The sequence below is a fragment of the Salvelinus fontinalis genome, chromosome 9 (genome assembly GCF_029448725.1).
Source record: "Salvelinus fontinalis isolate EN_2023a chromosome 9, ASM2944872v1, whole genome shotgun sequence".
Taxonomy (NCBI): domain Eukaryota; kingdom Metazoa; phylum Chordata; class Actinopteri; order Salmoniformes; family Salmonidae; genus Salvelinus; species Salvelinus fontinalis.
In genome coordinates this window covers 31,562,700-31,578,136 of record NC_074673.1, presented here as the reverse complement: position 1 = coordinate 31,578,136, position 15,437 = coordinate 31,562,700, and the positions used below count along the sequence as shown (strand labels likewise).

Here is a 15,437-nt window from a genome sequence, read left to right as displayed (position 1 = left end):
AGGTTTACTCCTATCTTCTTCACTGTCAATCTACCTATATAATACCCTGACAACCCTATCCACTTCACTGTCAATCTACCTAAATAATCCCCTGACGACCCTATCTCCTTCACTGTCAATCGACCTAAATATTCCCCTGACAACCCTATCTCCTTCACTGTCAATCGACCTATATAATACCCTGACAACCCTATCTCCTTCACTGTCAATCTACCTATATAATACCCTGACAACCCTATCTCCTTCACTGTCAATCGACCTATATAATACCCTGACGACCCTATCTCCTTCACTGTCAATCTACCTATATAATACCCTGACGACCCTATCTCCTTCACTGTCAGCCTACCTATATAATACCCTGACGACCCTATCTCCTTCACTGTCAATCTACCTATATAATACCCTGACGACCCTATCTCCTTCACTGTCAATCTACCTATATAATACCCTGACGACCCTATCTCCTTCACTGTCAATCTACCTATATAATACCCTGACGACCCTATCTCCTTCACTGTCAATCTACCTATATAATACCCTGACGACCCTATCTCCTTCACTGTCAATCTACCTATATAATACCCTGACGACCCTATCTCCTTCACTGTCAATCTACCTACAGTATATAATCTCCAGACAACCCTTTCTAAACTCCTATTTCTTCCTACCTTTTCAGAGGTAGCGATGCAGATGTTCCTCATACGTGCTTCCTGTTCGAATGCCTCTATGCCCGTCTCTCCGTAGTCTCCCTCTGATGCCACCGTGGACACGTAGGTCCAGTTGAACAGCCGCAGGATCTCTGCCATCGCTTTGGCCTGGTAGAAGTCAGGGGGCACCGTGCGGGCAAAGTAGTCATAGCGCGTCTTGTCACTGAGCTTGGCACTGGTGGAGGCATAGCTGATCTGAGGGATCTGGAAGAGGCGGAGCAGGTTGGCCACCTGGGAGAGAGAGGCAGAAAGATATGAGAAACAGACACACACACACACTTACATAAACAATAACACACACACAGTCAATAAAGAGCAAATGCATCCGTTAGTGTTGGACATCAGGGCTGGGTTCCATATTATATTCTCCTTCTTATGGTCACGTTCTCCTGATTTTACACACACACACACACACACACACACACACACACACACACACACACACACACACACACACACACACACACACACACACACACACACACACACACACACACACACACACACACACACACACACACACACACACACACACACACACAATACAGCTGTGTTGGTTTAGCTCATGTTTAATCCAGTTAGGGCATGGTTCTGTGGCTCGTCTATATTTCATTTCATTCACAGCACAACTCTGTGAAGTTTTGAAAACATGTCAGCATCTCATTAGATTAATAATCCAGGAGATTAAAACACACTTGCACGCACACACAGCCACATGCACACAGACACGCACTGTACAGGTGGATATAGCATACCACCCTGCATACCACTGCTGGCTTGCTTCTGAAGCTAAGCAGGGTTGGTCCTGGTCAGTCCCTGGATGGGAGACCAGATGCTGCTGGAAGTGGTGTTGGAGGGCCAGTAGGAGGCACTCTTTCCTCTGGTCTAAAAAATATCCCAATGCCCCAGGGCAGTGATTGGGGACACTGCCCTGTGTAGGGTGCCGTCTTTCGGATGGGACGTTAAACGGGTGTCCTGACTCTCTGAGGTCACTAAAGATCCCATGGCACTTATCGTAAGAGTAGGGGTGTTAACCCCGGTGTCCTGGCTAAATTCCCAATCTGGCCCTCAAACCATCATGGTCACCTAATAATCCCCAGTTTACAATTGGCTCATTCATCCCCCTCCTCTCCCCTGTAACTATTCCCCAGGTCGTTGCTGCAAATGAGAATGTGTTCTCAGTCAACTTACCTGGTAAAATAACGGTAAATAAAAAAAAAATAATAATAATAATATACTGATGTGTTTCTCTATCTAATCATATTACATGACTGCTGTCTGGGTCAATTTGTAAACTATGATGTGAACATGGAAATACATTCCAGTAATGTGTGCAGGTTTGTGTGTGGACTGAGAGCGGGTGTAGCGACAGCCGCTCTCTGTTTTTGTTACGTGAGTCAGATGTTGTTACTATACAAATGGCTGCTAGTGTTTACCTCTATGGTTGTAAACTAACTAAATACCTATGACAGTATGTTTGTAGGAACAGATCATCTGAAAAGAACACATATAGGAAAACACACACTCTCACACACACACACACACACACACACACACACACACACACACACACACACACACACACACACACACACACACACACACACACACACACACACACACACACACACACACACACACACACACACTGCTCTGAGGCCTAACAACAACAATAACTGTCAGCCCAGAGAAAACAAGGACTAACTGTGTGTGATGAAAAAAAAGCGATGGATGGATAACAATGCCTATCTGAGAGAGCAGGAGAGTGGGCTGAGGTCAGAATACACTGGGCTCTCCCCTTGGAGTGAGGGAGTGACAGCTTTTAAAGGCCTAATGCAGCCATTTTTTATCTCAATATCAAATCATTTCTGGGTTACAATTAAGTACTTTCCTGTGATTGTTTTCAATTAAAATGTATCATCTTAGCAAGCGACTGTCTGGGAGTGGTCTGAGTGGGGAGGGAAAAACTGAAAACTAGCTGTTTTCAAACTAGAGGTTTGGAGCTGTCTTTCTTATTGATGTCACCAGGCAGGCCAAAACAGGCTGACATTTCAGGCAGTCTTTTGAAACAGCTCTTACACTAAAAGGGTATTATCATAATTCTCACACAGTATTATTCCAACATCATAGTATGGAAATATATATATAACATAGGAAATCATGTTTTAGACTGCACTGGGCCTTTAATACAAAGCACGAGATGGAGAGGAGAGATGAAGTAGGAGAGAGAGAGCAAGACAAAAGAAAGAGAGATTGAGGAAAAACAGAGGGAGAGTTGGAGGGAGAGATAAATTGAGAGATTAGGGATTTGGGTCTAATGGAGGAGAGGAAGGGAGGAGAGGAGAGGAAAGGAGAGGATACTTTGTGCAGTCCCACACAGCAAATTGGTCAGTGTTGAAATTAACACTCAGTGGTGTAAAACAATCCCCAGTGTTGGTTTTAATAACCAGAGTTATTGTTTTACACTTTGGAGAGTCAAACGGTCCCATCAAAACCCCGGATTTACTGGATGTGGATTTTTATAGGATTGTTTTGAAAATCTGTGTTTTTGCATGCACATTGATTGATTCATCTTATGCTACACAAAGATAAAGAACATACAGTTTTCAAAACTAATACAATCAAGTTAGTTATTTTTACTGCACCCATTACTGAAATGGTTATTCCAGTTTAAATGGTTTACGTAGTCTTCTTACATTTGCATTTCACTTTGACAGTCACTCTGAATGGAGGGTGTGAGTAAATAAAAATTGCAACTGTTGGGTATCCCAACTCTGTCTGGATTCCAATAAGAATTACACTTTACTTTGCAAGGCAGCATAATGGGACTTATAAACCATGAGTTTCTTAACACCACTGTGTTAGGCTAAAACTAAACCATCAAAGTAAGGCAATCTACAATAGCATTCACCTAGGTACTCACTTGGTGAAAGCCACAGGCCTTTCCAATAAAATATTTCAATAACCATGTCTCTGTCACTAACATATACGGTCATGGGTGGTAACTCTACAATTCACTCAAAAAGAGAGACACACTAGGAAATATGCTAATTAGGGTTTACACCATACAGTGTTAAAACAACACCCAACAATGAATTACAGATGTTAATTACTTACATTAAGAAAGTGTAACAGTGTCAGCACTAAGCAAAGTGGGACCAGTTTACTACAAATCCATTGTTATGTTTTGCTCTGTAGGTGGTGCGTATTACTCTACAATAGAGCTATGCAAACACCACAATCAAGTTTAACACTTTAAGAGTTGAATGGGGAACACTGCAACAGAGTTCAATTTTCAACACTTTCAAAACTGTTATTTTAACACCAGTTCAGTGGGACTCATATGTTCACTGAAAATAGTGTATATTTAACAGTAGAAGAGGAGGATTTATGCTGAACTATGCAAATCACCTTCCTCTGTCACAATACCATATCGCTGGATGTGTGTGCGTGTGTCTGTGTGTGTGCACATATGTGTGTGTGTGTGTGTGTGTGTGTGTGTGTGTGTGTGTGTGTGTGTGTGTGTGTGTGTGTGTGTGTGTGTGTGTGTGTGTGTGTGTGTGTGTGTGTGTGTGTGTGCGTGCATGTGCGGTACTTGTGTCTGTTCTTTTAAAGCTGCTCTTTAATTATTTGTTACTTTAATATCTCTTACTTTTTTCAGGTATTTCCTTAAAAATGCATTGTTGGTTAAGGGCTTGTAAGCAAGCATTTCACTGTAATACCTGTTGTATTCAGTGCATGTGACAAATACAATTTGATTTGATTTGTTCAGCCAGGTCACTCGAGATCCAAGGTGACATTCAACGTTTGTCCAGGATGTCGGGTGATGCCTTCAAAACCCGCCACTAGGGGCAACGATGTGCTACTACAATTCCCTATCCCAAACATTAACCCTTACCTTAACTATTCATAATTAGAGCCTAAACTTAGCCGTCAAATTGTTTCTGTTTTAACCCTATTTCAAACCTTAACCTGGACTTCGGAATGAATGCCTAAACTTAACCCCATGATCAAACGTTGAATACTGAAGCCAAAACGTGTCAAACTATGAGATCGTGTTGGTGTGTTACCTGTATAGACACGCTGCTATAGGATCCTCCTATAACTCCAGCGATTGCCAGGGGACTGTCGTCCTGTAGAGCGTAGGATCCATCAGGACAGATAAACTCTGTATCGTCCACCTTGGTCAGAGACGCACGTACAAACTCCAGCGCCTGGGGAGTACACACACACACACAGTCTTGTATAACTAACCTTGTGGGGAAACACAATTCAGTCCATTCAAAATCCTATTTTCCCTAACCTAACCCTAAACCTAATTCTAACACTAACACTAATTCTAACCTCAACTCTTAACCCCCCTAGAAATACCATCTGACCTTGTGGGGACTAACAAAATGTCCCCAGTTGGTCAAATTTGTGTTTGTTTACTATTATTGTGGGTACTTCTGGTCCCCACAAGTATAGTTAAACAAGTCCACACACGCACGCACGCACACACACACACACACACACACACACACACACACACACACACACACACACACACACACACACACACACACACACACACACACACACACACACACACACACACACACACACACACACACACACACACACACACACACGTACATACACTCAATAAAAACCTATTGAAAGTGTTAATGTAATATTTTCAAATCTTTTGAAAGAAAAGGTTTTACTTTTGTGATGTCAAGGTCAAGCTCATTATGCCATTTGTAGAATATTTCTAGAACAAGAGCTCAGATAGAAAAAGCAGGAAGCAATAAAAGGTGTGTATGGGTGTTTGTGCGTATGTATGTGGGTGCGTATGTGTGTGGGTGTTTGTGCGTATGAATGTGGGTGCGTATGTGTGTGGGTGTTTGTGCGTATGTTTGTGGGTGCGTATGTTTGTGGGTGCGTATGTGTGTGGGTGCGTATGTGTGTGGGTGCGTATGTGTGTGGGTGCGTGTGTGTGTGTGGGTGCGTATGTTTGTGGGTGTTTGTGCGTATGTTTGTGGGTGCGTATGTTTGTGGGTGTTTGTGCGTATGTTTGTGGGTGCGTATGTTTGTGGGTGCGTATGTTTGTGGGTGCGCATGTTTGTGGGTGTTTGTGCGTATGTATGTGGGTGCGTATGTGTGTGGGTGTTTCTGCGTATGTTTGTGGGTGCGTATGTTTGTGGGTGTTTGTGCGTATGTTTGTGGGTGTTTGTGCGTATGTTTGTGGGTGTTTGTGCGTATGTTTGTGGGTGCGTATGTTTGTGGGTGCGTATGTTTGTGGGTGTTTGTGCGTATGTATGTGGGTGCGTATGTGTGTGGGTGTTTCTGCGTATGTTTGTTGGTGCATATGTTTGTGGGTGCGTATGTGTGTGGGTGCGTGTGTGTGTGTGTGTGGGTGCGTATATGTGTGTGTGCGTGTGTGTGTGTGTGTGTGTATGTGTGTGTGTGGGTGCGTATGTGTGTGTGCGTGTGTGTGTGTGTGTGTGTGTGTGGGTGCGTATGTGTGTGGGTGCGTGTGTGTATGTGCGGGTGCGTGTGTGTGTGTGTGTGTGTGTGTGCGTGTGTGTGTGTGGGTGCGTATGTGTGTGTGCGTGTGTGTGTGTGTGTGTGTGTGTGTGTGTGTGTGTGTGTGTGTGTGTGTGTGTGTGTGTGTGTGTGTGTGGGTGCGTATGTGTGTGGGTGCGTGTGTGTATGTGTGGGTGCGTGTGTGTGTGGGTGCGTGTGTGTATGTGTGGGTGTGTGTGTGGGTGCGTACGTATGTGTGTGGGTGCTCACCAACCTGTTCCAGTGCGTATGTATCTCTAGAACAGGTGTCCAGTATGTGAACTCCCAGACTGACTCCAGGCAGTACAGTAGGATCAGAGTTGATCCTGTCTATAGCAAACAGCATGGCCTCCAACCTCTGGATCCCCCTGTCCTCGTTTACCCTGCCACACTCCTCTATTCCTCCCCCCTTCTCATGGACCGGGAACAGCCCCCCCAGGACCAGGTCTCCCTCGATCCGGATCTCCCGACGGGGGTGAGGGGGGTCCACCCCGAGAGACACCAGCACACATCGACACAAAACAGCTAAGAGGACTGTGGTGATACGGGATAACATGGTGGAGAGGAGAGGACAAGAGATGAGAGGAAGGAAGGGAGGGAGGGAGGGAGGGAGGGAGGGAGGGAGGGAGGGAGGGGAGAGGGGGAGTAAGGTTAAGGATTAGGAAGAATGAGGGGTTAGAGGTAAAGAGTATGTGTCAGGGGTGAGGGTTTAAAGCTAAGGGGTAAGGTAGTTGTGAGGTGCGGTCGCAGTAACTGCTGGATCTGTTCGTAGTCCATCTAATGGTCAAGGAGAGTTCCACTGGACCATACATGGAAGAGCACAGAGTGTGGACATCAGACCTTCTAAAAGAGAGAAGAGAGGGGGGGTGGCAGAATAACAAGAGATCAGGCTAAACAACTAAAGAAGCCCTATGTATCTACAGTACAGGTGACAAACTCCATGTTTTCTGCTGGTCTCAAAGATGGGAGAGTTTTGGGAGAGTTTTGGGGTATTGTTAACAAGAGCTGACAGTAATGTTTACTTCACAAACAGTCAGACCATGCCTAAATGGATTTGGAGAATGCTGCCCCCCCCCTCTCACATTCTCTCTCATTCTCTCTCTATTTTTCCTCTCTCACTCTCCACTTATCTCCCTTTATCTCGCCCTATTTCTGCCTCCTTCTCTTGCCCTCTTTCCCCAATCTCTCTCTACTGCAGCAAACTCTGTTACTCTTCCTACTGCGCAATACTGTGTGTGCATGTGTGTATGTGTGTGTGAGTATGTGTGTGTGTTTATGCCTGTGGCTGTATCAGGATATGTCTGTTCAGATGGCATGCTGATATAAAAGCCCAGTGTTCTGATGCCACCGCTCTGTGTGTGTGTGTGTGTGTGTGTGTGTGTGTGTGTGTGTGTGTGTGTGTGTGTGTGTGTGTGTGTGTGTGTGTGTGTGTGTGTGTGTGTGTGTGTGTGTGTGTGTGTGTGTGTGTGTGCGTGTGTGTGTGTGTGTGTGTGTGTGTGTGTGTGTGTGTATGTGTGTATGTGTGTATGTGTGTGTGTATGTGTGTGTGTGTGTGTGTGTGTGTGTGTGTGTGTGTGTGTGTGTGTGTGTGTGTGTGTGTGTGTGCGTGCGACCGAGCTGATACTATCTCCTCAACTCCTCAACTAAAGCTCCCTCTGTCTCCCTAAACCCAGACTATCTACCAAGCAGCATAACTAGTACCACTGACTCTTCACAACCAACAATCTAATGCCATTCCACTGAACCCCTTCTACACACCAGAGCTAGAGAGAAAGAGAGAGAGGTGTTGACTAGGTATGATCTGAGTACTGTCTTCAAAATCAATCTGAACCGAGAGAGAGAGAATGTGTGTGTGACATGCATGCGTGCATGAGTGTGCATGTGCATGAGTGTGTGTGTGTGAGTGTGCATGCGAGCATGAATGCATGTGCGTGAGTGTGTGTGTCAGCAGGTAGGAGGATAAAAGCGTCTCTGAGACGGAGTCAACTCTGAGCTCTGATACTGCAAGAGGCTGTTTCTGCGTATACACTCTAATCTGAATCCAACACTGCTAGGTATAAAACACACTACTATCAATGTCCTCCTTTTGTACTTTAGGTTCAGGTAGTCCCAAACAGTACACTCTAAAGAATGCTGGGTTAAAAACAACAAAATGTGGGTTATTTGGTTACCCAGCGCTGAGTAAATATTGGACAGAATAGACAGATACAATTTCCACTTCTCTTCAATGGCTGTGCGAAGTTGCTGGATATTGGTGGAAACTGTAACATACTGTAACATGCTGTCATAGACGTAGATCCAGAGCATCCCAAAGCTGCTCAATGAATGACATGTTTCTGATGTGATCACCATTTGCCTCATGCAACGCGGCACATCTCCTTCGCATAGAGTTGATCAGGCTGTTGATTGTGGCCTGTGGAATGGTGTCCCACTTCTCTTCAATGTCTGTGTGAAGTTGCTGGATATTGGCGGGAACTGGAATACGCTGTCATGCACATCAATCCAGAGCATCCCAGGCATGCTCAATGGGTGACATGTATGGTAAGTACAGTATGCAGGCCATAAAAGAACTGGGAAATGTACAGTTCCTTGCGACATGGGGCCTTGCATTATCATGCCAAAACATGGGGTAAATTGCCATTGATAAAATGCCATTGTGTTTGCTGTGCCTAGCTTATTGCCTGCCAATACCACAATCCCAATGCCACCAGGGACACTGTTCACAACTTTGACATCAGCAAATAACCAGTCCACATGACGCCATATACGTGGTCTGCGGTTGTGAGGCCGGTTGGACATACTGCCAAATTCTCTAAAACGACGTAGGAGGCAGCTTCTGGTAAAGAAATGAACATTAAATTATAAGGCAATAGCTCTGGCGGACATTCCGGCAGTCAGCATGCAAATTGCACACTTCTTCAAAACTTGAGACATCTGTGGCATTGTGTTGTGTGACAAAACTGCACATTTCAGTGTAGCCTTTTATTGCCCCCAGCACAAGGTGCACCTGTGTAATGATCATGCTGTTTAATCAGCTTCTTGATATGCCACACCTGTCACGGATTATCTTTGCCAAGGAGAAATGCTAATTTACAGGGATGTAAACAAATTAGTGCCCCAAATCTTTTGAGAAATAAGGTTTTTGTGTGTATAAAACATTTCTAGAATTTTTTATTTCAGCTCATGAAGCATGGGATCAACACTTTAGTGTTGACAGAGATGGCCGCCTCGCTTCGCGTTCCTAGGAAACTATGCAGTATTTTGTTTTTTTATGTGTTATTTCTTACATTGGTACCCCAGGTAATCTTAGGTTTCATTAAATACAGTCGGGAGGAACTACTGAATATAAGAGCAACGTCAACTCACCATCGTTACAACCAGGAATATGACTCTCCCGAAGCGGATCCTGTGTTTTGCCTTCCACCCAGTACAATGGATCTGATCCCAGCCGGCGACCCTAAACAACGACGCCGTAAAAGGGGCAAACGAAGCGGTCTTCTGGTCAGGCTTCGGAGACGGGCACATCGCGCTCCACTCCCTAGCATACTACTCGCCAATGTCCAGTCTCTTGACAACAAGGTTGATGAAAATCGAGCAAGGGTAACATTCCAGAGAGACATCAGAGATTGTAACGTTCTTTGCTTCACGGAAACATGGCTCACTCGAGAGACGCTAACGGAGTCAGTGCAGCCAGCTGGTTTCTTCACGCATCGCGCCGACAGAAACAAACATCTTTCTGGTAAGAAGAGGGGCGGGGGTGTATGCCTTATGATTAACGAGACGTGGTGTGATCATAACAACATACAGGAACTCAAGTCATTCTGTTGACCTGATTTAGAATTCCTCACAATCAAATGTCGACCGCATTATCTACCAAGGGAATTCTCTTCGATTATAATCACAGCCGTATATATTCCCCCCGCAAGCAGACACATCGATGGCCCTGAACGAACTTTATCTGACTCTTTGTAAACTGGAAACCACACACCCTGAGGCTGCATTCATCGTAGCTGGGGATTTTAACAAGGCTAATCTGAAAACAAAACTCCCTAAATTCTATCAGCATATCGATTGTGCTACCAGGGCTGGTAAAACCTTGGATCATTGTTATACTAACTTCCGCGACGCATATAATGCCCTCCCCCACCCTCCTTTCGGAAAAGCTGACCACGACTCCATTTTGTTGCTTCCAGCCTTCAAACAGAAACTAAAACAGCAAGCTCCCGCGCTCAGGTCTGTTCAACGCTGGTCCGACCAATCTGACTCCACGCTTCAAGACTGCTTCGATCACGTGGATTGGGATATGTTCCGCATTGCGTCCAACAACAACATTGACGAATACGCTGATTCGGTGAGCGAGTTCATTAGAAAGTGCATTGACGATGTTGTACCCACAGCAACGGTTAAAACATTACCAAACCAGAAACCATGGATTGATGGCAGCATACGCGTGAAACTGAAAGCGCGAACCACTGCTTTTAACCAGGGCAAGGTGACCGGAAACATGACCGAATACAAACAGTGTAGCTATTCCCTCCGCAAGGCTATCAAACAAGCTAAGTGCCAGTATAGAGACAAAGTGGAGTCGCAATTCAGCAGCTCAGACACAAGAGGTATGTGGCAGGGTCTACAGTCAATCACGGATTACAAAAAGAAAACCAGCCCCGTCGCGGACCAGGATGTCTTGCTCCCAGAGAGACTAAATAACTTGTTTGCTCGCTTTGAGGACAATACAGTGCCACTGACACGGCCCGCTACCAAAACCTGCGGGCTCTCCTTCACTGCAGCCGAGGTGAGTAAAACATTTAAACGTGTTAACCCTCGCAAGGCTGCAGGCCCAGACGGCATTCCCAGCCGCGTCCTCAGAACATGCGCAGACCAGCTGGCTGGTGTGTTTAAGGACATATTCAATCAATCCTTATCCCAGTCTGCTGTTCCCACATGCTTCAAAAGGGCAACCATTGTTCCTGTTCCCAAGAAAGCTAAGGTAACTGAGCTAAACGACTACCGCCCCGTAGCACTCACTTCCGTCATCATAAAGTGCTTTGAGAGACTAGTCATGGACCATATCACCTCAACCCTACCTGACACCCTAGACCCACTCCAATTTGCTTACCGACCCAATAGGTCCACAGACGACGCAATCGCAACCACACTGCACACTGCCCTAACCCATCTGGACAAGAGGAATACCTATGTGAGAATGCTGTTCATCGACTACAGCTCAGCATTTAACACCATAGTACCCTCCAAACTCGTCATCAAGCTCGAGACCCTGGGTCTCAACCCCGCACTGTGCAACTGGGTCCTGGACTTCCTGACGGGCCGCCCCCAGGTGGTGAGGGTAGGTAACAACATCTCCACCCCGCTGATCCTCAACACTGGGGCCCCACAAGGGTGCATTCTGAGCCCTCTCCTGTACTCCCTGTTCACCCACGACTGCGTGGCCATGCACGCCTCCAACTCAATCATCAAGTTGCGGACGACACTACAGTGGTAGGCTTGATTACCAACAACGACGAGACGGCCCACAGGGAAGAGGTGAGGGCCCTCGGAGTGTGGTGTCAGGAAAATAACCTCACACTCAACGTCAACAAAACAAAGGAGATGATTGTGGACTTCAGGAAACAGCAGAGGGAGCACCCCCCTATCCACATCGACGGGACAGTAGTGGAGAAGGTGGAAAGCTTCAAGTTCCTCGGTGTACACATCACGGACAAACTGAATTGGTCCACCCACACAGACAGCGTTGTGAAGAAGGCGCAGCAGTGCCTCTTCAACCTCAGGAGGCTGAAGAAATTCGGCTTGTCACCAAAAGCACTCACAAACTTCTACAGATGCACAATCGAGAGCATCCTGTCGGGCTGTATCACCGCCTGGTACGGCAACTGCTCCGCCCACAACCGTAAGGCTCTCCAGAGGGTAGTGAGGTCTGCACAACGCATCACCGGGCGCAAACTACCTGCCCTCCAGGACACCTACACCACCCGATGTCACAGGAAGGCCATAAAGATCATCAAGGACAACAACCACCCGAGCCCCTGCCTGTTCACCCCGCTATCATCCAGAAGGCGAGGTCAGTACAGGTGCATCAAAGCAGGGACCGAGAGACTGAAAAACAGCTTCTATCTCAAGGCCATCAGACTGTTAAACAGCCACCACTAACATTTAGTGGCCGCTGCCAACATACTGACTCAACTCCAGCCACTTTAATAATGGGATTGATTGAAATTATGTAAAAATGTATCACTAGCCACTTTAAACAATGCCACTTAATATAATGTTTACATACCCTACATTACACATCTCTTATGTATATGTATATACTGTACTCTATATCATCTACTGCATCTTGCCATCTTTATGTAATACATGTATCACTAGCCACTTTAAACTATGCCACTTTATGTTTACATACCCTACATTACTCATCCCATATGTATATACTGTACTCTATACCATCTACTGCATCTTGCCTATGCCGTTCTGTACCATCACTCATTCATATATCTTTATGTACATATTCTTTATCCCTTTACACTTGTGTGTATAAGGTAGTAGTTGTGGAATTGTTAGGTTAGATTACTTGTTGGTTATTACTGCATTGTCGGAACTAGAAGCACAAGCATTTCGCTATACTCGCATTAACATCTGCTAACCATGTGTTTGTGACAAATACAATTTGATTTGATTTACATGTTGCATTAATACACTATATATATACAAAAGTACAGTGCATTCGGAAAGTATTTAGACCTCTTACATTTTTCCACATTTTGTTACGTTACAGCCTTAAAATTGATTAAATATTTTTTTGCCCACATCAATCTACACACACACCATATACGGACGAAGAAAAAGCATGCTTTGTTTTTGCAAATGTAACATTTGCAACATTGCAAATGTATAAAAAATAATAATAATCACATATACATAAGTATTCAGACCCTTTACTCAGTCCCTTGTTGAAGCACCTTTGGCAGCGATTACAGCCTCGAGACTTCTCGGGTATGACGCTAAAAGCTTGGCACACCTGTATTTGGGGAGTTTCTCCCATTCTTCTCTGCAGATCCTCTCAAGCTCTGTCAGGTTGGATGGGGAGCATCGCTGCACAGCTTTTTTCAGGTCTCTCCAGAGATGTTAGATGGGGTTCAAGTTCGGGCTCTGGCTGGGCCACTCAAGGACATTCAGACTTGATCCGAAGCCACTCCTACGTTGTCTTTGCTGTGTGCTTAGGGTCGTTGGAAGTTGAACCTTTGCCCCAGTGTGAGGTCCTGAGCGCTCTGGAGCAGGTTTTCATAAAGGTTAACTCTGTACTTTGCTCTGTTCCTCTTTCTCTCGATCCTGACTAGTCTGCCAGTCCCTGCCTCTGAAAAACATCCCCAGAGCATGATGCTGCCACCACCATGCTTCACCATAGGGATGGTGCAAGGTTTCCTCCAGAATTGATGCTTGGCATTCAGGCCAAATAGTTAAATCTTGGTTTCATCAGGCCAGAGAATCTTGTTGGTCTGAGAGTCTTTTAGGCAAACTCCAAGCGGGCTGTTATGTGGCTTTTATGGAGGAATGGCTTCTGTCTGGCCAGTCTACCATTAAGGCCTGATTGGTGGAGTGCTGCAGAGGAACTCTGGGGCTCTGTCAGAGTGACCATCGGGTTCTTGGTCACCTCCCTGACCAAGGCCCTTCTCCCCCATTTGTTCAGTTTGGTGTGTGCCTTTCCAAATCATGTCCAATCAATTGAATTTTCCACAGGTAGACTCCTATCAAGTTGTAGAAACATCTCAAGGATGATCAATGGAAACAGGATGCACCTGAGCTCAATTTCGAGTCTCATAGCAAAGGGTCTGAATACTTATGTAAATAAGGTATTTCTGTTTTTTATAAATTTGCTAACATTTCTAAAAACCTGTTTTCGCTTTAATGGACTCTGGAGCAGTGGAAATGTGTTCTCTGGAGTGATGAATCACGCTACACCATCAGGCAGCTCCAACCTCAACTCAACTCCAACCTTTGGGATGATTTGGAATGCCAACTGCAAGCCAGGCCTAATTGCCCAACATCAGTGCCCGACCTCACTAATGCTCTTGTGGCTGAATGGAAGCAATTCCCCGCAGCAATGTTCCAACATCTAGTAGAAAGCCTTCCCAAAAGAGTGGAGGCTGTTATTGAAGCAAAGGGGGGACCAACTCCATATTACTGCCCATGATTTTGGAATGAGATGTTCGACGAGCAGGTGTCCACATACTGCTGTCGTGTAGTGTATGTGTAGCGCCATGTTTGTTGACGTCATACAATGCATTCTGGTTGTCACGTAAACATCTGTCAGACCAAAGATGTTATAACAAAATTAGATGAAGGAATGGTTCACTCGACTGACTTGGTTGTAACTGATTGGCTTGATTGTAACTGTTGTTACTCAGGGTTGCCAGCTCAGACTCCCCTTTCCAGGGGTTGTATTGTTATTTAGCTTATAAAATTTCTGCCATCATAAAGAATGTAGCTGCTGTTAGCGTAGCTGACACGCATCTCTTCTCTTAAAAATATTACATTTCTCACTTGCGTTTACCAGAGATGTGGTACATTGTTAACAAGTCTAGCTGTTAGGTCACAAACATGTTTTTTGTCAGGGTTTATGGAATAGGTTTGACTGTGGATGTGTTCCATGTGATGCTTGGATGATGAAGTTCACATTTATCTTTAACAATAAAAGGTGAAATTGAGGACTAAAGTTGTGAAGACCTTTATTTCTCATAAGTACAAAACATTGTTGAGATGCTTTTCAGACAACAATACTATTTAGACACATTTGTTGCATCATGTGTTCTGTTGCTACTGTTCCAATCACATATTTGCGATGGTAAGCTGCAGGGACAACTCAACAATGATCACAAATATGTGATCGTATACGTCAAAGAGTTAACATCAAGGTATAGAACAGGGCTGCAACCACCAAACACTGGCTCTGTCTACCCTACCTGCTCTGTCTACCCGACCTGCTCTGTCTACCCTACCTGCTCTGTCTACCCGACCTGCTCTGTCTACCCGACCTGCTCTGTCTACCCTACCTGCTCTGTCTACCCGACCTGCTCTGTCTACCCTACCTGCTCTGTCTACCCGACCTGCTCTGTCTACCCGACCTGCTCTGTCTACCCGACCTGCTCTGTCTACCCTACCTGCTCT

General features: G+C 45.3%; 1 protein-coding gene across 5 annotated transcripts in view; it reads right to left on the bottom strand.

Annotated features, from left to right (window-relative positions):
* The window catches only part of LOC129862422 (metabotropic glutamate receptor 3-like), a 72,888-nt gene that overhangs the window by 31,677 nt on the left and 25,774 nt on the right, over positions 1–15,437 (bottom strand). For all 5 annotated transcript variants that reach the window (XM_055934090.1, XM_055934091.1, XM_055934093.1 and 2 more), the window contains 3 exons: positions 6,493–7,100; positions 4,781–4,924; positions 672–941 (listed from right to left, as the gene is read on the bottom strand). In XM_055934090.1, coding sequence (XP_055790065.1) covers positions 672–941; positions 4,781–4,924; positions 6,493–6,813 — 735 coding nt within the window. In that variant the 5' untranslated portion in view covers positions 6,814–7,100. The remainder of the gene's footprint in view (positions 1–671; positions 942–4,780; positions 4,925–6,492; positions 7,101–15,437) is intronic.